Source organism: Sesamum indicum, linkage group LG10 (genome assembly GCF_026168435.1).
Source record: "Sesamum indicum cultivar Baizhima isolate 11 linkage group LG10, ASM2616843v1, whole genome shotgun sequence".
Lineage (NCBI taxonomy): Eukaryota > Viridiplantae > Streptophyta > Magnoliopsida > Lamiales > Pedaliaceae > Sesamum > Sesamum indicum.
This window is the reverse complement of record NC_142666.1, coordinates 21,869,449-21,892,263: the sequence shown is the minus strand read 5'-3', so window position 1 is coordinate 21,892,263 and position 22,815 is coordinate 21,869,449. Positions and strand designations below refer to the sequence as shown.

Genomic DNA, 22,815 nt, shown 5'->3' with positions numbered 1-22,815 from the left:
AGTAGGCATGCAAATATCTGATAACTACAAGTTCAACTGCTACATCCATCTTTTTAGCTAACCCTTTTCCGCCCACCAATATATATCTTCATCCATTATACAAGTTGCATTTGGACATGCTCATACGTGTACGTCTATAGATTTGATCTACAAGATTACCATATTCATGGCAAAGTAACTTTTGTTGGAACATAAATCTCTCATTCCCCTCTCTTTGCAAGTCACTCCACGAATCTCATTTCTTATGATAGTGCAAAATGGCAATACCTTGTTTTCTGGCAGAGATACAACCACATTCAAGCAAAGGATAACCCACCCCCTCTAACTCGTTGCCACCTTCTTTCATCTTTAAAACCTCAATCTCCCCACCTCATTTCTCCACCAAATTAACATCTACACATATTTTCATCTTCCATCTTTGGATCATGGCTGATCTTTCACTCCCCGGCCAAGATGGTACGCCTTGTCGCTTATTAACTTTCTCCATAATTTCCCATATTCTCTACTTCCATTCTCCACTCTTCTCTTCTCAACAGGGCTTTCAAGATCAATTTCAGAAACCCCGCCAAACCATTATATACTCAAGATTCAGTCTTTTTCACAACTCACCAAACACAAAATAGACAGGTACAACTCTACTGATTTCGAAGCTGGAGGCTACAAGTGGTAAGTCGCTCAATCTACTAGCGGTTTGTCTACTTTGAGGGAACTATTTGTTTTTCTTTCCAACCCTGCTATTTTGTAAACGTGATGGTTTTTTGGGTCTCAGGAAGCTGGTTCTTCACCCCAATGGAAACAAAAACAAAGGCATCTCCGACCATATTTCCGTTTACTTGCTCATTGCCGAATCAAATTCGCTTGTTCTGGGTTGGCAAATCAGAGCTATATTCCGCCTTTTTCTGCTTGATCAGAACAAAGACACCTACTTAACTCTTCAAGGCAAGGCATCCACAAAATAGCTTTTCTATTCAATTGGCTGCACAATCCTATTCTTAATTACTCGATTTCTTGTTTTCTTAGACATAGCAGAAAATGGCAGACGGTTTCACCAGATGAAACCTGAATGGGGGTTCGATAAGTTCATACCTCACTCTGTGTTCAACGATTCTGCCAATGGATATCTGGTTAATGACACCTGTGTATTTGGAGCAGAGGTTTATGTATGCCAGGAAAAACTCATCGGAAAAGGGGAGTGTCTCTCAATGATAAAGGATGCAATAACCTATAAGAACACATGGAGAGTCGAGTTCTCCAGCTTAACTGATGAGTGTGTAGACTCCCAACCATTCAATGCTGCTGATCAAAAATGGTATGTGTTTCTCACATTTTCTTCATCATTAGTTGTTGCAGACATCTCAGCTAATAAAAATAATTCCTTGCTGTGAAATGCTGCAGGAAGATACAGCTCTACCCTAGGGGCAAAGGCAGTGGTGCTGGTAGCTACATATCTCTGTATCTGACTTTAGCTGAACCAGAAAACTTACCTCCAGCATCTAGAATATATGCAGAATTTACATTGCGCATTCTAGACCAACTTAATCGCAACCACTACTTTGGAACCGGTAAAAGTACCCTGTCCTTTGATGGCAATGTACATAATAATACAGTTGATAGGCATTCTTACCTAATGCAATAACATATTATTCTGGCACAAAGTTAAGCTTTGGCATTTTTCCTGCAGCTAATTATTGGTTCAGTGCATCACACTCAACATGTGGTTGGCCAAGATTCGTCTCGCATGGGTATTTTAATCTGCCAACGGCAGGTTTGCTGGTGAAAAATACATGCCTTGTGGAAGCAGAAGTCATTGTCCATGGGATGGCTAATGGTTTATGAGCATTGTCTGGCTAATCCTCATAGCAGTCCACATGTACATTTATCAGGACAGTGTATTCATATTGTTTCATTTGTACCTACATTGATGATTAAACAGATGCATTGATACACCGTTTAGTATAAAGTCTTTGAAACGAAATAAATGGAAAATCCAACAATGTGGTTCTTCTCTTAGCGTAAATACTGGGAAAAAGGAAAAACTGTGAAGGTAAATATTGCAGACATATGGCAAAAGAAAGTCCACTTGATGAGGATGTTTCTTTTAGATTTTTGGAATGGTGTATCCCAGACTAATTAGCTTTTGCACCAGAATTTTCTCAGCATTTGCCTGAACACGACATAATAGCATAACAGAAAAGCGGGTTAAATAGTAAAAGAATGACAAAACCAACATAAAAAATAAGGAGACGACTAGAAAAGAAATCTGTGAGTTGGTGAATATAAGGTGTTGATAAAGCAGTTATTGAGTTAGAGAGAGAGAGAGAGATCTAACCTCAAGCAAGGGGCTATTCTTTGGTATATTACAAGCCAGCACAATATTAAGACCAGTCTTTAGAACTAAAATTCAAGGGAGAAATCAGCCCAAGTAGAGCGGATGACGTAGAAGTATGTTTATTTAATAACAAGTTACCTAATCGGCGTGCAATAGCAGATCCGATATTATCAGAAGCCCCTCCAATTAGAGAAGTCACACCAACTGTATTGCTCTGTTGATAAATTCACATAGTGAGAAGTAGAAGAGAGAAAATATGAATATGCAAGGTAAATGAATCGCTTTATGTATTTGGAAATGAATCTGCCGTTGCAATGCAAGCTTGAAAGGAGATTATGTGAAAATATTCCATTGAAACAATTAGCAAAGGTAGTAAACTTACGGACGGTGTAGGTGCAGCAGCATATAGATGTCCAAACTTTGCAGAGTTGCAACCAATCCATGCATAAATCTAGAGGGATAGGAATGAAAGAGGAATGTATGGAAAAGACATAGAAGTAGTGGAGAAAGAAGAGAATTCGAACCTGTTTGTGGAGTCGAAGAATGTGAAAGTGGAGGGTAGCATCATCATGATCGGATAATTGGGAGAAGCAGGTGAGCTGAAGCCCAGGACCATCTTCACCATCAGCCTTCATTGCTGCTTGTAAGCCGCCGCCGGCGTTACTCAAACCATGTTTTCTTCGAGGTGATTGGGATGAGATGAAGTTGAGTGGTGAGAAAGTCCAGTCCAAATGAGAAGCGAGAATAAATTATGGAAAAAGAGCAGGCCCAGGCCCAGGCCCAGGGTATATGGAGAACAAAATTTGTGCGTATTGCGTATTGCGTATGCCTCCGCCGCTAGCTAGTTCTTGGTATTGATTGGCCAATGGCCATAGAAAGCATGTATGTATGTATGTATGTATGAACTGGATCATGAATAGGATACATCTCCAACTAATAACAATCAATAATTACTAATTCCATCAACCTACGCAGAATTTTGATCCATTCCCCGGAAAAATGACGGCACCTAATGCTCCGCCCACCACCACCACCACCACCCAGGCCTACGGAGAATCATGGTACTGGGACAACCGCTACGCCCACGATCCATCCACCTTCGATTGGTACCAGAAGTACCCATCCCTCGCCCCTCTCCTCCGCCTCTACTTTCCTCCCACTCCCCACCACCCAATTCTCGTCGTCGGCTGTGGCAATTCCGGCAAGTACCCCCCCCCCCCCATCACTTTTCCTTTTTTCTTTTTTTACTGTCGATCGCGCATTCTCTTTTGTTAATCTCGTGACTTCCAAACTGTATCATGCTACGATCTAGCCTTTTGTTCCCTAGCTTTGTTTTTAAATTTGCGAATCCCAAGTTGTTTGAACCCATTTACTGCTCTATACTCCAGCTCCTGTATCAGGGCACTTCCTTTTCTCCTTTCTAAACTCTCAAATGGGCCTAGCATTAGGACATTCCATCATCCGTACATATAGTTTAAAGTAGCTTTTTTATTAGAATCAATAAACATGCTCTTGCTCATGTATTGTCTTTGAGCTATTTATACAGGAACGTAGAAGATGTGTGTGTATATTTGTGTCTGTTTGTGTATATATGCTTACATATATAGCATTTGTTTCAATATTACCTGTGTATGCATTCAATAATCAATATTTTTGCTGGCTTCAGCTGTGCCATTGAATAGTGTCTTTGAGGAACTAATAAGATGAAGAGCAGTTGTTCTTAGATCTAATGATGAATTAAACATCTTTTCCTTGATGTTGCACAGATGGCAACCCATCAAACTGCTATTTATCTGCGAAGGATGCTTGAGCATTTCCATTATGTTTGTACATCTACTACATAGCCTTGACAAAAGAAGTCAATAATGTCAGATTTTATAAGTTTAAATATTCTCTTATGTACCACTACATTAAGCAACTCAAATCTTCCTTCGGTGAAGGTCTTGTTTTCTTTAACTTTTCCAGACTCTCTTATCTGAATACAATTGTTTCTTTCTGCAGCCTTTAGTGAAGGCCTGGTGGATGATGGATACGATGAAGTTGTCAATATTGACATCTCCTCAGTGGTGATTGAAGCAATGCAAAAGAAGTATGCTAATCGCCCGCAGTTAAAATGTATCTGTCATGGAATGCATATTATATGGCAGTCACAATTGGCCCACATGTGAAAGTTGTGAATAAATTACTATAACAAGCACATGCATAAAGGATGAGTGAAAAGATTGAACTTACCATTAAGCTTGTTGTTGTTCTGAATTCTCTGTTACTTAGGCCTTATGGATTGCATAGTTCAGGAAAAATTTCCTTAATGTATGAGCAGATATGAAAATGGATGTCCGGAATATGAGTGCCTTTGACACAAGGTCCTTTTCTGCTGTTATTGATAAAGGTACTCGCGTTTACGACTATGTGTTTCCTAAATGATGTTGCAGCAGTTTCTGATGCTTCTCAATATTCTTCCAGGGACACTGGATTCTCTATTGGTGAGTTCTCTATAATACATTAGATATGCACTGAACTGATTAATGATTAGCTGGCCTTTTTCTATTTCTCCCTGCAGTGTGGACACAACTCGCGGCAAAATGCTGGTAAGATGCTTGAGGAAGTCTGGAGGTACACTCAAGCAACTTAAGTCATTTTCCTATTTTCTAGTTCTCTTACATGATTTTATTTTATCCTTTTCACTCTGTCCATAAGTTGAAGCAGTTGATGACAAACTATAGGGTCCTCAAGGATAAAGGAGTATATATTCTGGTACCTCATTCTCAACCCTATCTGAGCACTTTCCTTTTGGTTCATTTTTTCTAAAGAGAATTTGGTAAGCTATGTTACATCCCCCACCAAAAAATAATAGTAGGAGGTAGGTTGGTGGAAGGGAAACACAAAATTTGCTTCTGAAGGTCTTCAATCTTGAGTTCTGTGGCCAGTACATATTTAAAGCTAGATTGTGCTTTGTCTCTACTCCCTAACCTAGGTTTCAATATGTTGCAGATTACATATGGATCACCAGCTTATCGACTACCATTATTGAAAGACTTGTCGTGGACAATTAAGCTGCATGTGATAGGTCTCCGAAAATTCTTTAGATTCCTAGTCATATGTTATGTTGAAGCTTTATTTGAAGCAGTTATATATGCTCTATAGGTTAATACTCTCACATAGGGGACTTTATGAGATTATGTTGTAGTATAATTCTGTTTTCTGTCCTTTTACTTTTTAGGGCCAAGGCCATTAAATGGGGCAGGTTGTTTCCACTTTGAAATTGATGTCTATCCACTAATTCATTGAATAGTTCCATTCTAGAACAGAACAGCAGCAAGAAAATTAAAGAAATGCATTAGTGGAACTTGAAAATTTATCCTCAATATGCTATTCAAAAATGTTGTTGAGCCAGATAAGGAATTAACTGAAAAGGAATAATGAAAGAAACCTATCATTTGTAATGCTTACTGAGTTTACTGGTTTAATAATAAACCCAGTAATAATGCTTACTAGATTTTCAACTGGTTTAATAACATTTGCTGCTGAAGAATGAAAAATATTATGGTGTAGCCATAGGACTTGAGGTTGAAGTTTAGATGATGTATGCATTGTACTATCTGAATGACTGCATTTGTTCAAATGAGATGATTTAAGTGGAAACCTTTCCTTTCTCCTCAGTTTCTATCTGTCCTTTTGGCATCTAGTTTGGAACATGAGTTGTCTCTTTAACTTGGCTGTGCATTTGTTTCTTTTTCGATAACTACTTAGCTATGCAATGCAGAGAAACTTGCATCGGGAAATAGTTCACATCAAACAACGGACATTACCTGCCCGATTCCATTAGATGTCAATGGTGGTTCTGTAGAAGGTGCTGTAGGGATGAAGGCTGATGTCCACTATATTTATGTATGCATAAAGGTTAGTGCCGAGTAACAACCTGTGTTACAATCAACTTCTTTTTGGCTCCGTAGGTTCACCTGAGCAAAATACTTGCTCAGTTGTACTGCTTTGAAGTTGATGGTTGTAACTTATAGGTTTGTTGGCTTTAAAATTAGCCTCCACTTTGTCAGGATAACTCCGAAAGAGTGAAGGATGAGTCTCCAATGGAAGGATGAAGAGATGAGGATCGCATAAGGATTATTGTTCTGCCCATAATTATTCCTTTTGTTAGTAATAAACTATGGTTGGGGCCTGGGTATGATAGCTATTTAATAGTATGAGGTGATCAAATACGTGGGAGGGCTGAGCTCTGTAGATACAGTGTAAAGCATTGTATCCCTGGACATTGCATGAGTTTATGTAATTGAACAGTATGATGGTTTTCCATCAAAAGAAAGATGATTGCATGGGTTGAAAATTCTTGTATTCGGCTGAAAACTACGAAACATGCTAATATTTCACATGAATTCAGATCTCTGGGAAGTGTAAGTCTCAAAGCTCAGATGCTGGAGTAAATAGGCAGTTAGTGGTTTTGAACCTGCCTAATTCCTATATTCATTTGTCAAATCAAGAAAAAATTCGCAGTCGCTGCATGTCTTGGACAATAAAGATTAGTTTTTTTTTCCCCCCCTCTAATTCTTGAAATTTTAAAAAATGAGAAAATCTAAATTCAAGTTGAACAACAAAGATTCAATGGCAATTTGTAATCCCTGGCATAAGTATGTACTATTAAAAATCAAAATGTGAGAGAGATGGAGCATAAATACACAACTGTTGAAAGAACCGGAGGCAGGCCCTTGAAACAGTAGACTGGCCACGTAGCGATGGCTAAAAGCTTCACAAGAAAAACTAATCGCCATTATCAATAGTACAGTACTACTATAATGTTGCTTGTCATTTCCTCTAAATAATAGTAATAATAACGGTATGTATCATCCTAGTTGGGTCTGGGACAATGTGAACGGGCTTTGACTGTTTCCTTTTCTGTATGGTTTTTGAGTGTTTGCGCCGGCATTTCGGTCTAGTCTTTCTTTGGAGTGTCCCTCATTATAATTTAGGACTTCAAATTTTCTAATCATTGTGTGCACGTAAAGTTATGAACTCTGTTGCAACTGCTTTAAACTGCAGTAGGATTTTTTCCCACTGTGATGACTGAATATTGATTGTTATAAATGGTTTTTCTGACTTGGAACACATTATGGTTTGTGTGCGATATTCTTTCATTGCCTTTGCTACTATAATTGGTACATATATATATTCATGACTGTCGCGAGATCAACACAATTTTGACCTTACATGTATGTTTTTTAAGCTTTATTGTTGAATGTGGTACGTGTTCTAGTCAGGTTAGTAGAGTTGTGGGCATATTGGGAATATACATATAAAGAGTGCAAACTGACTTGCAAGAGTAGAGCAATCACTTTCTGTATCCAACCGATGTGTTGCAACTGCAATGCAACACTAGCATATCGCTTTTGTATTACTAGGAAAAATGGGGAAAGTAAAAAAGGGATATTAACATTAACAATGACATTGACCTCCGTATCCATGTAAACTTTCAGCGCTGCAACTGGGCTTATTTAACCAGACGCCAAAGCTTAATTACCCAGAGGTTGTGATTACCTGTAAAACTTTTGCCATCCATGCCTAACCTTTACTGGAAGAGAGCAATTTCTGCAACTGCCGATAATTCTGATCATGGCCTTTGCTTCCTGCCAACAGTGGCATAAATTAGTGATTCATAAAGCTACATCACAAAGAAATGTCCTCAACTGCCTCAACTCACCTAAACTTGCACTCGCTGTGGCGTCTGTCCATTCTGTCATCTGGGCAGCCACCCTCAGGTCTATGATACTGCGCAAGTTGACTGTTGATCGTCGAAAGCACCTTTTGTGAATGGGCCAACCTTTCACTGATATTGTAGTCAAATGGCCGCAACAAGCTATCCATCAGGGGTTCTTGGTTGAGGGGTTGGTGATCCTGCATGCTGAAAAGCTTTTTCACCATGTCATCTAGTTCCGCTACCCTCTTCTGTAAATTAGATTTGTCCATCTGCACGTATATTTTCAAGTGATTGTGAAGATTATTTGTATATTTGGCATAGTATGTTTTACATGATAAGATAGATACAGGGTGTTGCACACACCTTAAGCATATGATTTTGTGCAATCAGCAACTTATCTCGTTCTTGTAATTGTTCCGCAAAAATCTCATTGGCAAGTTGATCTGCTTTGTTTTTACTGATTTCTGCCATGTATCTGCAGAAAAACAATATTATAGCTTCCCGTCCAATGCCATGATCACATCAACCCCAACTAATCTTAGCTGTTGCAAATATGGACTAAGAAGCCAACATGAAGACACAGGGGAAGGAGTGGCCTCCCTGGGCGATTGCTACCTGAGCTCGTATCCGAGCACTAGAACAATCAATTACGTAAACTTACATGTCATCTGTGCCGATTTTACTGTTAAAATATAAAAAGCAAATTCTCTCAACGGAGTATTTCATCTTCACAATCTGATTAATATGGAAAACAATTGCATATTCACCTTTCTCTTTCTTCAAGTAAATCATCAATCTGACTCCTCAGGTTGACATTTTCTCGCTCCTAGTCACAGGAAATATAGACAAAATAAATTCAGTAAAAGTATACCATTGCAAAATCATCAAGAGAATGATAAAACAAATTCTGTAAGAGTATACCATTGCAACAAACTCTTGTCTATAATGTTGAGCCTCCTCAGTTATCTTTTGAAGCTGATGTTGGTCAACAATATTCTACAGGAAACAAAAAGGAACTTTTGGACATAGATTAGAGAAGAAAATTTGACAAATTAGTATATGCAAGCCTGTACTTACAGCATAATTTGAGATGTCCAACTTCACGCTGAGTAAATCACGAATGACATCATGTGTCATGCTTTCAGCAGTCGCCAGTCTAGTGTTCAGCATACACACCTGATCAATGAAGATGGGCATGTATGTAAGTTGGAGATATAACAGGAAAAAGAAGTAACACGCAAAAAAAAATCATTTTAGAAGTAGCCAGGAAACACTGGAAATAATATCCCAAACCACAAATGAGAAAAGTTGAAAGGCATCTGAATGTGAACTAAAAATCAAGATTGGAACTTCTACTACATCAACTGCATATCCTTCACCCAGGGTTCTGGCTAGTAATGATAACTGGGTATGGACAAGATAATGCTTGAGGGGACTGCTAAAGTCATCTTTGTCAGAAGCATTTATGCAAGTACACAGACATACAAAACAAGAAATCTGGATGGTCGAAAAAGTTCATTTTACCTCTTTATACCTACTGGCAGCGAGAGCCTGAAGTTCTTCTATCCGAAGTCTAGCAGTTGACAATTCCTGATCCTTCTCTTGATTCATCTGCTGGATCAGACCAGCGATGCATCTGAACGGTGAACTTGAACCCCTTGTCCTTGCTGAGGTTTTATCAGCTGTTTCTAAGGTAGGCGCAGCAGATACATTTGATAAATCTGTCTTAACTTCATGAAGCATTGCTTCCAGGGTCTTGTACTGTTCATATGATATAGAGCACAACCAAACAAATGAAGGTTTCAATGTAGATGTATGAGATTGATAGTTTGATCAAAACCATTTTCACTCCTTTGGAAGTTCATAGAACAATTTTGTGATTATTGAACTGCTGTCCTTTTATATTTATTTCTTTGTTGAGAAAACACTTCTGAGTTATCTTGAAAATTGATGGTCTGAAAAATTTCACTACTATTAAATGGGTTCTAAAGTAATAATGGGTTTAAATTCATATAAGACCCAAGAAACCAATAGTTTAGCACTTATATGGTTTATTTAGAAAATACTGCTAGCCAAAAGTGGGCTTTTTCTTTCCGAACAACAATCTGGAAGAACTAGCATAACGGCCGTCATCGCTTTACCTTGTGTTGATACTGATGTGCCTGTGCTTCAGCATGCAAAACAAGTTCAGAGATATAATCTTTGAATTGTCTGATCTGTAGGATATGTCAAACAATTGGCATTAGGATACAGGAAAAAGGTAACTATAAAAATAGCCAATTATGACTAGTAGTCACTAAACCTCCTTAGCTTGTCTTGCATTCTCATCTTCAAGAAATCTTATGCGGCTATGGGCCTCATTAGTTTCCAGAGATCTGACACACATAATAAGTTTTAGGCATGAAATGCTTCTGAAGTTAATAAATAATATGTGGAAGAAAGCAGGGATTCTTCTACCTGGAAAGTCGCTCTTCAAGTAGTGCTGTATTTGAGTTCTCAGAAACCATACTTTCAGTGAGGCCTTCAACTGTTAATAATCTATGTCTAAGTGCTTGAAGTTCCAGTTCCAGTGAATCCCTTATGAGCCGGTGTTTCTCTACCTCCTCTTCCATTTCATGCACCTTAATTGTGAGATGAAGTCAAGTTTTGAAGCAACAAACTCTTTAACAGGCATTATGACATAACAGCTTGAGAAGTAACAAAACAATAGAGGGCAGCACAACAGATGATATGCATTCATCCCATCAAATAGTATTGCAACTGTTTCAACCATTCCCATAAACTTTTTGCCTGAAACTAGAGTACGAAACAGACTTACCTTCTTCTCCAGCACATTTATGGTGCTCTCAAGCTCCTCAACAGAACGTTCTAAAATCTTGACCTCCTCTTCCTTTTGTTCAGCATACATTTTACTGGTCTCTGACTCCTAGATATTTAAACCTGGACTTCAGGAGAAGTAAAAGACTGTATAAAAATTTACAATGTCAAACAACTTCCAAACTAACGTACTTGGCGAGCTTCCGCAGCTATAGCTTGGTTCTCATCAGCCAAAGCAGACGTGATAGAAAGCTTTTCTTGCAAAATGGTAACCTTTTCAACAAGTTGGTCTCTCTGTGCAGTTAGCTCTGTTAAAGCATCCTCAATTTCTTTCAGCGAAGGAACTAATTGTCTCTCAGGTCCAGAAGATACCCGAATAATTTCTCTTTCTAAACTTTTCATAGCTTCTCTTTGATCTTCTAGTAGCTGCTCCGCCTCTGAATTTTTCAGATACAGGTCTTTCAAAAGATCTTTCATCTCAACGTTTTGCTCTGAAAAATTTTTTAAAGCTCCTTTGGTCTGGTCTAGTTCAGAATTTGACTTGAGTAAGGCTTGCTCAGCTTCTAATAAGCGGCCTTCAAGTTTTGTATTCTGAACAAGCACTTCATCAAGTACAACACTTTTTATCTGTAGCTCATGCTGCACTTTGCTCATGGCAATTATCAACTTTTCAAGTTCATCCTTGATGTCCTTCCTGTGGGAAGCAAACTCTTGGAGCACGCTGAAATCAAAAAGTAAACCTTTCAACAGAACTTCCTTTCTTTCCAGCTCTCTCTTGAGTTCAAAATTTTTATCCACAGTATCACTCTTGGCCAATTCTTTAACTCCTTTTCTCAACACATATTCAATCTGATATCCCATGTTCTCGCATCTTAAAGGTTGAAGAGCCGATTTATCAACTCTACTTACATGACTTAGTCCAACATTACCTGCTAGTAGACAATGTTCCTGGAGTGTGGATCTATGAGAACCTGGAAAAGTATCCAGCCTTCTCAAGTTGTCAGAGTATTCTCCAATTTGGCACTGCAGCACAAATATGATTATATCATTCTGCAATGCTTTGACCATTACGTCTTCCAAGGATGATCTCAAGCTATAAAAGAAAGTCTGCATCTCTTCAACAATTTGAATGGCCTCACTATATGACGTCCCATACAGTTCCTCGATACATGTTTGCATTTCAATAAAATATTCTTCAAACAAAGACAACTTATTAGCTTTTCCTCTCAAGCTCAGTTCAGTCTCATCCTGAAGAACTTCTTTCTCTCCATTTCTCAAGAGAACACTGGATTTTAACTGTTTTATCTCTGCACTCAAGCTGGCTTTATCTGTCATCAATTTCTCTACTGCTTGTTTCAAGAATGTGGTTAACGAATATGCATTTTTATTTGCCCTGACCATTGCTTTTAACATGTAATCAGCCTCCTCTATGGTTGAGGAAGTCTCCTCAAATTTGGCAAAGAAGCGTGGACTATGCTTCTCTTCAACAGAAAACTGCATATGACATAATATTGTTGATTACAAAATAAAGCATGTGGAAAAATTACTTTTCTGTTTTCCAGCATGGCCTCGTTGTAAATAAAAAAGGAGGTAAGAAGCACCTTTTTCCAGTACTAATAAAAATTACATACATGCACCATTCAGAAACATGCAGAAGTAAAAGATTTTAAAAGAGGTTGTAGGCATTAACAATGATGTTTAAGTATGTTATCTCGTTAATTATTGAAAAAGACAAATAATAAAACATGAAGATTAAACCAAGTAAAAGTTAATGAGACTTCTGTAAGAGAATTAGTCTGGATGTACTTTCAAAAATATTATTATATACTTGATGCTTGTAATGCATACATATGAGCGAATTGAATAAATTCACATGTTGAGCACTGATAAGTAGTTCGGTTGAACTGTTATTGGTGTTCAATTTTCTCAACAAACATAATAATCATAGTTATTTAGTTATAAATAGAAAAAATTAAACCGTAGAGCTCCATCAAAAATTAAAATAGAACAGTAAGAATTGATTAAAACTAGAAACGAATCAGCTTGGAGATACTTTACAAAACTGTTACTTTTGCACATGGCTTGCATGGCATTATATGAGTAAATTAGATAATTTCATATGTTCAACCACAATAGTCATGCTTATTGGTTAAATAAAGAGAAAATTTAAAAACAAAAACCAATGAGTGTCATATTTACTAAGAACTAAGAACGCAACTAAAAGATCTATTTATCAAGATCATGCACATTGTTACCATATTAACAATAGTTATTTATATTAATATATAAAGTCCATTCTATTCGATCTATTCCTTTTATACCCTTGCTTCTCTGTATTGGTCACTTCTCCAAATAAAATAAATACTTATACAAAAGAAAAAAAGGAAGGTAAACATAAAAAGAATAAAATGCAGTACGAAAAATCTACAATAATTAAGTTTATTTAGGATGTTCTAGTTTATCATTATCTTTATCATAACACTTAGACCTTTAAAACATCATAAGATTAGTAATTTTCACTATTTTAATGAATAACATATTATTTTCCCATTTTTAAGAATAGAAATAAAACCATAAATATTCAAATATATTTTGTAAACTATTTTTCATTGTTTCAAATAACTACATAAAAATTAATTTATTGTCTTACCTCTTTCAAATTTTTAACGCCTGCTTCAGCTCTCTCGCTAGTGGGTTGATGATGTCCATCTCCACCTTGCTCCTTCAATTTCTCCAATGCATGCAGTTCTGGAAGTGATAAAATGTCTGCCTCAGAATCCAGATCTGTATGGCTAGCCAAAACTGCCATGAAGTTATTTTTTAGCTTGACAAATGTCTCATATGCTTTTCGGAATTCCTTTACCAAAAGCAAAATTGCTCTTTTACAGATCAAATTCGATCCTTCTTCAGAGTCTAAGTCAAGAGTTTGTTCAGTTATTTTGCCTGCCCATCTACTTCTGTCAGTTGAAGAAGGTCTATCATCATTATCAACACTTTCAAATGAAGAAAAAGTGCATGAACTTGAACAATCAGTGGTCTGTCCACCTGTCTCTGTCAAACCCTCGACGGAATCTAGATAGCCATGAATGTGAATGTTCATGACTTTGTAAAAGCATGAACTCAGGGAGCTCAATCTATTATTTACTTCCACAAGTTCATTTCTGAAATGTTGCAGCATAAGCAGTTGATTTTCATGCTTAATTGGAAGACATGATGGAATCATATCACTGAAAACTTGAAGGCTTCGTCGATTTCTCTTAAAGTCCTGGATGTCCTTCCTCATGTAGCTAACATCTTGTAAAAGATTTTGCACCAATTCCCTGCAAAAGGAAAAAGCATTGTGGATCTCAGAGTTCAGCATAGACCAATATGTTTCTGCATCAGCACAGCATCCATTAACAGCATCTTCAGTCTCTGCTAGAACTAGACCTGCCAATTCAATGTCAACATCCCTTATTGCAGAAGCTTTTGTATGAGCTGATGGCAGGTTTTCATCAACAGTGCCTCTAAGAATGCTTGTGCAATAATCAGATATCCTGTTATCCAACAATATACCAGTGTTAGGTTGATTGTCATTAGTCCGGCCCTTCTTGGACATGGGTTTATCTTCTGGAAACAATTTCACAATAGTTGAATCGGTTGGAATACTAGACCACTGGGTTTCCTCTCTGCTTAAAGATTTTTCTGGCTGCTGAAATTCAGTTAAAGCAATTGTTGCGCCCTTCAAGGAGTATAATTTCTGTTCCATTTCCATCACTGTGTTCTGTGCATCTTCCAAACTCTTCTGCAGTAGCAAAATGGTTTCTTCTTTTTCAATACATATTTCAGCAGCCCTCTCAATATGTTCACTAATCAAATCATTAACATTTGGAAACGAAAAGGAGATACTTTTTATTTGGCGAGAAGCATCTCCCAGAGATCTAGAACCATCTATGAGGAAAGTAGTTAGTTCCAAGATTGCCCTTTCCCACTCTGCACAGAAATCTCTTAATTCATCCTCCTTAGCTGCCACACTGTTTCTGAGACTTAAATTCTGTTCAGCCATGGAGCACAAGCACACCTGATATTCTGATTGAAGTCGATCTATCTCTTCCTGTAAATGTATGATTGTTCTTGTAGTTTCCATTTCGACTTCACCACGGATCAATTCTGTTTGGTGATCTTCAGATAGTTGTGTTGCGTGGTCTTCCATATATTGTCTATTAAGTATCTCAGCTTCCTTGAGATCCTTTGACAGCTTTTCCAACTTAGCTTGTAAATCCAAAATGATATTGTGTTCACTGCCTTCCATACTCACAGTTGGATCTCGATTCTCTCGAACAGATTGTTTTCTATAGTCCTGATGCAGGTTTACAAGTTCCCTCTGTATAACTTCGCTGTTGTCCAGCATTTTCATCAATCGCTGATTTTCAGTCTGGGCAGATTCTAGTTCTTTAATTAGCTGGAACTGGTCCTGTTTCATGGTTTCAATCAAAGATTGTGCATCCATCAGCTGTTTGTGGATGTTGTCACTCTGCAAATTCAAGATGTGTTCCGCCTTCTCATCATTTTTCTCATAAGTAACTTCATCCTGCAGGGGTTCGTTAGACGTAAGTTCATCAACAGAATCACTTCTTAGTAACACATCACCAATCTGCAAAGCAGCAAAAAGTATCGAGGAAAGTTCAGGTAGAAAATTGATTATCGCCAAGTAATCATTTTTCCTCACTAAGAAGCTTAAAAAGATATAAATGTTAATGGAGCACATTATGTGCTTGGCAGTCAGCTCATGGCCTTGCGCTTTTCACTTATTATAATTAGGTTGTCAAAATTACTTATTCTTATAAGAACATATATTACGAATCATTTCAACCAGTGCATATAACTTGTCCTTACTGAGTCACAAGTATTTTGGCTAGATGTCATTCTGTTTTCCAGTTTCCGCCGTAATTCATCTACTTCCCTGCAAAAGCATAGTATACGAGAAATGACAATAGTGAACAAAATAAAACTACTCAGGAGAGGGCAATTGTCCCACCAATTCGAATACACTCTGATTGGGAAAAGGGCATACTAACACCATTAGTCCAATGCCAAATTAATAGGACAAGTAATAACAATCAGCAAAAACAAACAAGCAGAAAAAATCTATGTGGATTGACAAGACAATCAGAACTATTTCAACATCAAAACTCTACAATTAAACAAAAGAATTATTCCACAGGACTCATAAACAAGTGAAAAATGTTAAGATCAAAACAGTCAACATATATGTGAGGCTGAAAAATGTGGTGCTGCTCCCTAGTTGTGCTTCTCTAGGTTTCTCAAAGTTGACCCGGTAAATTCACCTGATTAATTTTGAATTCATGTCCATGCAGCGTTCTAACTCTTTATCAACTTTAGGTTCCTGCATTTTAGGCCAGATATAACCAAGTAAAGATCTGAAATGATTATTAAAATTAAATAAATAAAACAGATAGAGCAATAGTGTGAACCTGGCTTCCTTTCATTGGAGAGAACTTCAGCAGTTCAAAGCTTTTTTCAACTTCAAGTGATTCCAAGAGCTTTATACATACAGGACAATGCAATAAGAATGTCATCAATGGGACCTGAACTAAAGACAATGACAATATTCTAGCAAACCTGATGGCGCAACTCGGATATCTCAGAAAGTAATGTTTCTCTCTCTCCTCGTTCATAGAAATCTTGAAACCTGTGAACAGTGGAAGGAGGAAGTGTTAAAAGGTATAATCAGACTGTACACAAGCATTCAAGACATATTCAATGATGATTACAATCTGATTTGCTCTCGCAGTCTGATATTCTCCAATGTGAAATGAGTGACTTCTGAATTTCTCTCAGTTTTTGCTCGAAGCATCATATTTTCCTCTTTTAAAGCATTGTTTTCATCCAGGTAGAACTTATCAGCAGAGATCAATCCATCCAAGAGTACTTCCAAACGTTTTATCTTTTCCTCACGGAATCTTACCATCATTTTAGTGCGTTGAGCTTCTTGTTCTCGCTGGTGAGCCTGCAATAAATATTACACTTGTTTATCTGGAAATACACACACAAAAAACATTTCAAGAACATGGCTTTTGGCATACCAAACGATTCAAATGTTCAATTTCTGCTTTTAAACCTCTGGCTTCTGCCTCGGCCAATTTCTCTCGCCGTAGAGCACCACGCAAGGTAGCTTTCAAATATGTATTCTGAAAATAAAATTGAGTTGGCAATGCATACATCCTTCAATGTATGAACAGCAGAAGTTCAGAGAATATATTGACATCACCTCCACAAATCCTCCCTTGGGAGTTTTAGGCCCATAATGCTCATTAATTTCATCAGATGGATTGTAACTCTCAGGCCAGTTGCCCAAGCTGCATTGTATTGATCTTGGAACAAAATTTATAAGTTTCGTCGATGCATGCTGGTGTTTCATCAGGTATGACAACTGATCCTGTTTAAATACATATCCAAATGACAAGTTCAGAGGCGCCAAAATTAAACCTGTACACACTTAATCCTACCTTTAATTGTTGGATTTGCTGTTGCAGTGCAGTGACACCCCCTGAAGCATCTTCATTTATTTTAGCCTGAAAAGCACATGAAAAATTAGTAGGAAAGAGATGAAAATTTCCGGTTTTCCATGAAGAACAAGTTCAGAATTTTATACATTGTTCTGGATAAGCTTAGCACGCTGTGCAAACTTCAAAGTGCTTAGAGTCTCATTTGCATTGCTGCAAAACAACATAAAATGTTAAGATAGCTTTTCCCAAAACTTTCACTTGCATTATTGCTTCAAGATATTAATTTGAATTTTACCAAGTGGATGGGCTGACATTTGCAATTATAGTCGTTTTGGAATTTCCACCAAGAGAATCCTGTATTCATGTATGTGCAGCAGCGCATGTAACACAAAACCTTCTTAACAAGACAAGTTTCAATGAAAAGAAATTGCGGAGGATAACGGCTTAACAGTTATAAGTCATTTAGTACACAATATGCATTTCTCTTACCTGGAGAAGAAATGTTAGCCTAGAGTCTCTATAAGGTACATGTCGATGTTTCCCTTGCGCTAAATCCACCAGGGACATTATTACCAGTCTAAAGGCACAAATGAATAGAAGATTTAGAGTGTCGTTCTATGCAAAAAGAAAAGGAAAAGGAGAAGAAAGACAGTGAGAACTCAGCCGACCACAGCTTCTTCATGATATTAACAGTAGGTGATGGTTTTGATATTGAACTCTATAGAATTAGCAGAACCAACAGACATCCACAAGCTGAAAAAATATTACATAATTTCATTTTGCACTGACGCCATTTTTGCATGAGCAGTTAACCTTCAATGTGAATGGCATGCAGGATCATCTGTGGAACTTATCAAACAAGTGAGTGGTTTATCTGATTTTTATCATTACATGATCCAGCTAACATCTTGTTTCTTTATAATCTCAATGCATTAACTATTCAATATTTATGTTAGATATTAGATATTTGAATGCGCCTACAACTTCAGCCAGTTGTCATGTTCCATGGAGAAATCTTGGTCTATACTAAAGACAATAACATGCAAACTAACTTAAGTGAATCTGACAGGCCTTTTTATAGAATGACACCCTTAAACAAGATATGCTTCATATACAAATAGTTGCATGTTGATATGTGAAAACCAGAATGTGAGTAGCATCAATAGAAAATCTCAGTTAACATTAGTTTATAAAACTATTACCCAAGGGTTGATAGAGACTTGTTTATATTGGCAGCTTCTTTTAAACGGTCACCTTCTGCTCCTGAGCTCTTCTGCCTATTAAAGTTCAAATGTGATTCCTACATATAACTACCAAAACAATATTATCCTCCATATGACAAGCTGTTACCTCTCAGAACCAGCTAGGTCTACTAAATTCAATCTCCCAAACCTAAGGTGGGCCATGGAATCTTTCTCCCAGCGGCTTTCGATGATGCAAGTGAAGACACTGTGGGATCGGCTGCTCTCACTGTTCATATGGGTTGCAGCTATCTTCCTATTTGCAGCTCCCTATGCAACATGTAGTCAGACAAAGCAAGTTCCCAAGGGGGGAAGAGTATAGATCAACAATGTTTAACTTTGTGAATCACCTGTTGCAAAAGTTTGAGCACATCATTGACTGTTCTGACACTGAACTCAGTAAGGTTTTCAACGTAGACCCCTTTCTTCAAGTCTTCCCTGAGCTGAAATTAACAGAGGGCAGAAGAAAGTATTTCTTATCTGGAGAACAAACGATTAGTTTCAATTGACTCTCTAGATTAAACTGCAAAGTTGGTTCATCCATCAAGCAAAACTTCTAATAACCTGTAGATTAGTTGATGAAGGCTCCAGAAGGTCCGTTATTTGTTCATTGTATATCTCTAGGAAAGAACATTTGCAGCTGTATGTCAATCTCTCGTGCTTCCTACTCTCTTCTTCCTTGAAGATGACCAAAAGGAAAGACATTTAACATAAGAGGCAAGAAAATTAGATTCACCTAATAAGCATATTACAAATGACAACCTTGGTGATCCTTGTGAATAAATACTCAAAAATGCGAGGTGTAATCCCACAATCATCACCCAGCTTTCCATCCATCTTATCAATTTCACCCATCATGGTATATGTCTTTCCACTGCCTGTCTGCAATAAACCGCTTTGTTATGGTTTTAAAGAATCAAGTAGATATATCAGACAGCAAACTAGCTCATTAAACTCCTACCTGTCCATAAGCAAACATGCAGCTGTTGTATCCAGACATGCAATTTTCCACCATGGGTAATCCAGCAACTCTAAAAAGCTTTTCCTACACAAAGCTCAAACCTCCACAAGTCATTATCAAATTCATATGGGAGCATTTAGCTGAGCTACATTGAACATAAATATCCCTTGTTTAAACTATATCTCAAGCATAGTGTGATCTACGAAGCAAATTTGGCAATATATTCCTTTAGAAATTGCGAGACTTTTCCTTAGAGCAACGCTTCTAAGATCTAGAAAAGACAATTTTGGATTAATCCAAAAATAGTTTATGAGTTGGCACCTGTGATATACTTTCACAAGCTATGTGATCGAATGTAAATCTGGTTTCAGGGTGGCCCAGCCAAACTAACATCTTGGCAGTCTCTTGTCTTAGGCATCTCCCATATCCTTGTGATATCAGTTCAGTATTGTTCAATGGTCTGATTCGAATCAAAACCTACATAAGACAAAAGGATAAAGAAACAAGAGAGAAAGAGAGAGAGAGAGAGAGAAATAAAACAGAAATGTCAAGTAAATCAGGCGAAAACCATATGATACAGAATAATGAATAGAGTAACTCATATCAAGGAATCAAGTTTTCCCGTTAAATTGCAGAAAACCAACCTGCACATTGTGGTCGTTCCAAAATAATGGATCCTCATCAAGCTCAAAATGTGGAACATCAGCTAATAATTGTTCGGTAATCGCCATAGAAATGCCCCGGGAAAGCCTAGGAACATTATCTCCTCGTCCTCCGGCATGACTGAATTGAGACGGCAACCTCATAAAAGTGGGTGACGCAGCAGCACCAGTGCAAACTCGAGGTCGGGTTCTACTAGGTGTAGTTTGAGCTGAGTTGGGTTCCGAATTAGTTGATTTAGGTCTGGCATGGAGCTTAGGAGTTTTTTGAGCTGAAGAAATGGGCTCTGGGATTCTGGTACCAAAAGATTTAGATGAGACGGGTTTTTCTTTGAAATCGGGGTGAAATTGTTGAAGCGGATATTGAGAGGGGTCAGGAATGGAATTGAGGGGAGGTCTTGATGGGAGGAGTGGAGATGGATTGGATGAGCTAGCGAAATGGTTTTCATTGTCTAGCAAGTGTGGATGGATGGAAGAAGTGGGTGTGGACATGAGTATGAGAGGGATGAATAGAAGTAAGTTTGTGAGGTTTAAAACAGGGGAAGAAGAAGAAGACGAAGATGATTATGAATGAGAAGGGGAAAGTAAAGAAGACTCTATTCGATTCGAGTTTGAATTGAACAACACTGACGACACGAGTTTGAATTGAGCACACTGACACTCTGAATTGAACAACACGGACACTTGTCTATTACATTCGAGTTTGAATTGAACAACACTGACGACACTCCTCTATTCCATTCGAGTTTGAATTGAACCAACACTGACACTCTTCCCGCCCGCCTCAAATTCGAATTTCAACTCAAGTAAAAAATCAATATCCACATCCTCGGGATAGTTTGCATATTTTCCATTTCACCCCACTCCTCCTCAAAACTTTTTATATTCAATTCAGATCCACCAAATCTCAATAAAAAATGATATTCTTAAATTCGATTCCATTAATATAAAAATAATAAATTATAGATAATTGATATTTGCATCTTATTACAATTACTTTTCTCTCAATCATACTTAACATCGTCAATCTTTTATTTTTGACCCAGTTAATTTTTTAATTTCGACAAAACATCATCTAAACTAATGAAAATATTCTTTTTTTTTTGGATAAATGTAATGAATGAATGAAAATACATTTTGAGGAAACTAATTTCGTGTGGTCGGAAAGTGAGTATTATTATCAAAATAAATGACTTAAAAGAAGAATTAATTTTAAGACAGCAACTCTTTTCTCTATTTATGTGATCAAATACAAAATTAATTCGTTATATAATAATTATTTCCCAAAAACAATGTAATTTGATACAATTTTGAATTCAAATATAAGTTGGTGGGAATTGAAGTGGTTATTATTAATGAGAATGAGGCCCCACAGCCGAGGCCCAGTGCACTCCATAATCCTAGTAAACAAGGCCGTAATGTAATCTGCTGGGACTGGGACTGCCAGACAAAATTAGACTTTGTGAATAGGGATATTTGCCCTAATCATGGCGAATGACAAGCCTAATTCTGGAGATATTAGGACAATTGGACTGAAATTGCCATTTTCCAGACATTACTGTCCCAATAATAAATAGTTAAGTGCTTGTCACTCTGTTTAATTAATGTTCTTGCTTGTAGACATGAGATTGATATCCTGTGGACTATACATATTGACTAAATTAAGATTAATGAAAAAAAAGATAATAATGCGACCCATCCTCAAAATTTTATTCAATAACAATATGATTATATATATATATATATATATGATTTTAACAGACAAGCTAGGCGCGCAGTAGATGATGATGATATGATAATATCAGTATTGATCATGGAGATTAGTGAAACGCATATAGTCCTTGCCAGATGGGAGGTGAGCAGTTTGGTATCCCTGCGGAAACATCTGTTTAGCCTCTTGGTTAGAGACGGTGGGTGATATAACCACAGGATCCCCAGGCTTCCAGTTGGCGGGAGTAGCAATCTTGTGATGTGAAGCCTTGTGCAATGAATCCACCACCCTCAACACTTCGTCCATGTTGCGACCCGTACTAGCAGGGTACAGAAAGCTCAACTTGATCTTCTTGTCTGCCCCAACTATATGCAAAGCACGCGATGGGGTTTGTTGGCCAGAGGAATCCTTCTCATCAGGATCCACCATGTTGAGCTGCTTTATAATGTGTCTGGTGGGATCTGCAGCAATGGGGTAGTTCACCTTGTGCCCCTTGTTGTAGGCTTCAATGTCTTTGATCCACTCATTGTGAGATTGCACATCATCAGCAGACACTCCCAAGAGCTTAACGCCTCTCTCCGCAAACTTATCAGCATATGCGGCCATCAGCCCCAGTTCGGTGGTGCAAACGGGAGTGAAGTCACCCGGATGAGAGAAGATGATGGTGAAGTTGCTGTCGCCCACATAATCGTGGAGTTTGAGTTTTCCATGAGTGGTTTCCACTTCAAGATCTGGGAGAGTGTCTCCAATACTCAGCCCTGGCATTTTATGTTAATTTGATTTCTTCTCTTCTCTTTTTGTTTCCTCACTTTCATATATATGAAGATTGAGGAGAAGATGGGAATGATGTAGTTGTGGTGCATGAAGAGAACGTGGCTGTTGCG

General features: G+C 37.7%; 5 protein-coding genes across 13 annotated transcripts; 2 read left to right on the top strand and 3 right to left on the bottom strand.

The window, feature by feature from the left end:
- Positions 1–198: 198 nt before the first annotated feature.
- On the top strand, positions 199–1,953 carry LOC105178842 (TRAF-like family protein). Of its 2 annotated transcripts, none has more exons than XM_020699470.2 (6): positions 199–456; positions 537–666; positions 770–939; positions 1,030–1,309; positions 1,396–1,562; positions 1,682–1,953. In XM_020699470.2, exons 1-6 carry the CDS (start codon positions 426–428, stop codon positions 1,834–1,836), a joined length of 933 nt encoding a protein of 310 aa, XP_020555129.1. In that variant the 5' UTR covers positions 199–425; the 3' UTR covers positions 1,837–1,953. The 2 variants fall into 2 exon arrangements, with proteins under 2 accessions (XP_020555129.1, XP_011100689.1); XM_011102387.3 differs by having other exon boundaries at positions 203–456; positions 1,021–1,309.
- LOC105178841 (proteasome assembly chaperone) lies at positions 1,536–3,074 on the bottom strand. 2 transcript variants are annotated; one of them, XM_011102386.3, is made up of 5 exons: positions 2,854–2,988; positions 2,712–2,780; positions 2,468–2,543; positions 2,330–2,394; positions 1,536–1,913 (listed from the first exon to the last, which is right to left on the bottom strand). In XM_011102386.3, the coding sequence occupies exons 1-5, from the start codon at positions 2,962–2,964 to the stop codon at positions 1,848–1,850; spliced, it is 387 nt and encodes a 128-aa protein (XP_011100688.1). In that variant the 5' UTR covers positions 2,965–2,988; the 3' UTR covers positions 1,536–1,847. The 2 variants fall into 2 exon arrangements, with proteins under 2 accessions (XP_011100688.1, XP_011100685.1); XM_011102383.3 differs by having other exon boundaries at positions 1,897–2,164; positions 2,854–3,074.
- Positions 3,075–3,082: 8 nt separating this feature from the next.
- On the top strand, positions 3,083–6,668 carry LOC105178840 (S-adenosyl-L-methionine-dependent methyltransferases superfamily protein). Of its 4 annotated transcripts, XM_011102381.3 has the most exons (10): positions 3,083–3,211; positions 3,305–3,530; positions 4,331–4,444; positions 4,650–4,718; positions 4,793–4,812; positions 4,890–4,942; positions 5,053–5,083; positions 5,321–5,396; positions 6,093–6,229; positions 6,367–6,668. In XM_011102381.3, exons 2-10 carry the CDS (start codon positions 3,329–3,331, stop codon positions 6,424–6,426), a joined length of 762 nt encoding a protein of 253 aa, XP_011100683.1. In that variant the 5' UTR covers positions 3,083–3,211; positions 3,305–3,328; the 3' UTR covers positions 6,427–6,668. The 4 variants fall into 4 exon arrangements, with proteins under 4 accessions (XP_011100683.1, XP_011100682.1, XP_020555131.1 ...); XM_011102380.3 differs by lacking the exon at positions 3,083–3,211 and having other exon boundaries at positions 3,230–3,530; XM_020699472.1 differs by lacking the exon at positions 3,083–3,211 and having other exon boundaries at positions 6,382–6,668.
- A 938-nt stretch (positions 6,669–7,606) lies between these two features.
- On the bottom strand, positions 7,607–21,079 carry POK1 (phragmoplast orienting kinesin 1). Of its 4 annotated transcripts, none has more exons than XM_011102388.3 (32): positions 20,206–21,065; positions 19,883–20,038; positions 19,562–19,645; positions 19,363–19,482; positions 19,165–19,278; positions 18,951–19,043; positions 18,710–18,870; positions 18,562–18,636; positions 17,849–17,936; positions 17,655–17,713; positions 17,506–17,569; positions 17,360–17,425; positions 17,122–17,289; positions 16,937–17,041; positions 16,625–16,860; positions 16,473–16,542; positions 16,325–16,393; positions 16,178–16,236; positions 15,726–15,792; positions 13,501–15,483; positions 11,043–12,344; positions 10,852–10,959; positions 10,491–10,654; positions 10,336–10,408; positions 10,175–10,249; positions 9,558–9,794; positions 9,111–9,209; positions 8,955–9,029; positions 8,801–8,859; positions 8,397–8,508; positions 8,037–8,302; positions 7,607–7,962 (listed from the first exon to the last, which is right to left on the bottom strand). In XM_011102388.3, the coding sequence occupies exons 1-32, from the start codon at positions 20,710–20,712 to the stop codon at positions 7,947–7,949; spliced, it is 6,930 nt and encodes a 2,309-aa protein (XP_011100690.1). In that variant the 5' UTR covers positions 20,713–21,065; the 3' UTR covers positions 7,607–7,946. The 4 variants fall into 4 exon arrangements, with proteins under 4 accessions (XP_011100690.1, XP_011100691.1, XP_088742027.1 ...); XM_011102389.3 differs by having other exon boundaries at positions 13,501–15,420; positions 20,206–21,064; XM_088885901.1 differs by lacking the exons at positions 19,883–20,038; positions 20,206–21,065 and having other exon boundaries at positions 19,363–19,478.
- Positions 21,080–21,903: 824 nt separating this feature from the next.
- On the bottom strand, positions 21,904–22,740 carry PER1 (1-cysteine peroxiredoxin 1). The gene has a single exon (XM_011102391.3). The coding sequence runs from the start codon at positions 22,694–22,696 to the stop codon at positions 22,022–22,024; it is 675 nt and encodes a 224-aa protein (XP_011100693.1). The 5' UTR covers positions 22,697–22,740; the 3' UTR covers positions 21,904–22,021.
- Between the last annotated feature and the right edge of the window lie 75 nt (positions 22,741–22,815).

Bases quoted from the DNA above. Each gene is read 5' to 3' on its own strand.
- LOC105178842 (XM_011102387.3), top strand. From the start codon at position 426: ATGGCTGATCTTTCACTCCCCGGCCAAGATG. The intron at 457-536 runs GTACGCCTTGTC...TCTTCTCAACAG, and splicing joins TTCACTCCCCGGCCAAGATG to GGCTTTCAAGATCAATTTCA. The intron at 1,563-1,681 runs GTAAAAGTACCC...TTTTTCCTGCAG, and splicing joins CAACCACTACTTTGGAACCG to CTAATTATTGGTTCAGTGCA.
- LOC105178841 (XM_011102383.3), bottom strand. From the start codon at position 2,964: ATGAAGGCTGATGGTGAAGATGGTCCTGGGCTTCAGCTCACCTGCTTC. The intron at 2,544-2,711 runs GTAAGTTTACTA...ATTTATCAACAG, and splicing joins CTGCTGCACCTACACCGTCC to AGCAATACAGTTGGTGTGAC. The intron at 2,395-2,467 runs GTAACTTGTTAT...CTTGAATTTTAG, and splicing joins TGCTATTGCACGCCGATTAG to TTCTAAAGACTGGTCTTAAT.
- LOC105178840 (XM_011102381.3), top strand. From the start codon at position 3,329: ATGACGGCACCTAATGCTCCGCCCACCACCACCACCACCACCCAGGCC. The intron at 5,084-5,320 runs GTACCTCATTCT...AATATGTTGCAG, and splicing joins ATAAAGGAGTATATATTCTG to ATTACATATGGATCACCAGC. The intron at 5,397-6,092 runs GTCTCCGAAAAT...TATGCAATGCAG, and splicing joins AATTAAGCTGCATGTGATAG to AGAAACTTGCATCGGGAAAT.
- POK1 (XM_011102388.3), bottom strand. From the start codon at position 20,712: ATGTCCACACCCACTTCTTCCATCCATCCACACTTGCTAGACAATGAA. The intron at 9,030-9,110 runs GTAAGTACAGGC...TGTTTCCTGTAG, and splicing joins TGGACATCTCAAATTATGCT to AATATTGTTGACCAACATCA. The intron at 8,303-8,396 runs GTGTGTGCAACA...ATATACGTGCAG, and splicing joins CACAAAATCATATGCTTAAG to ATGGACAAATCTAATTTACA.
- PER1 (XM_011102391.3), bottom strand. From the start codon at position 22,696: ATGCCAGGGCTGAGTATTGGAGACACTCTCCCAGATCTTGAAGTGGAA.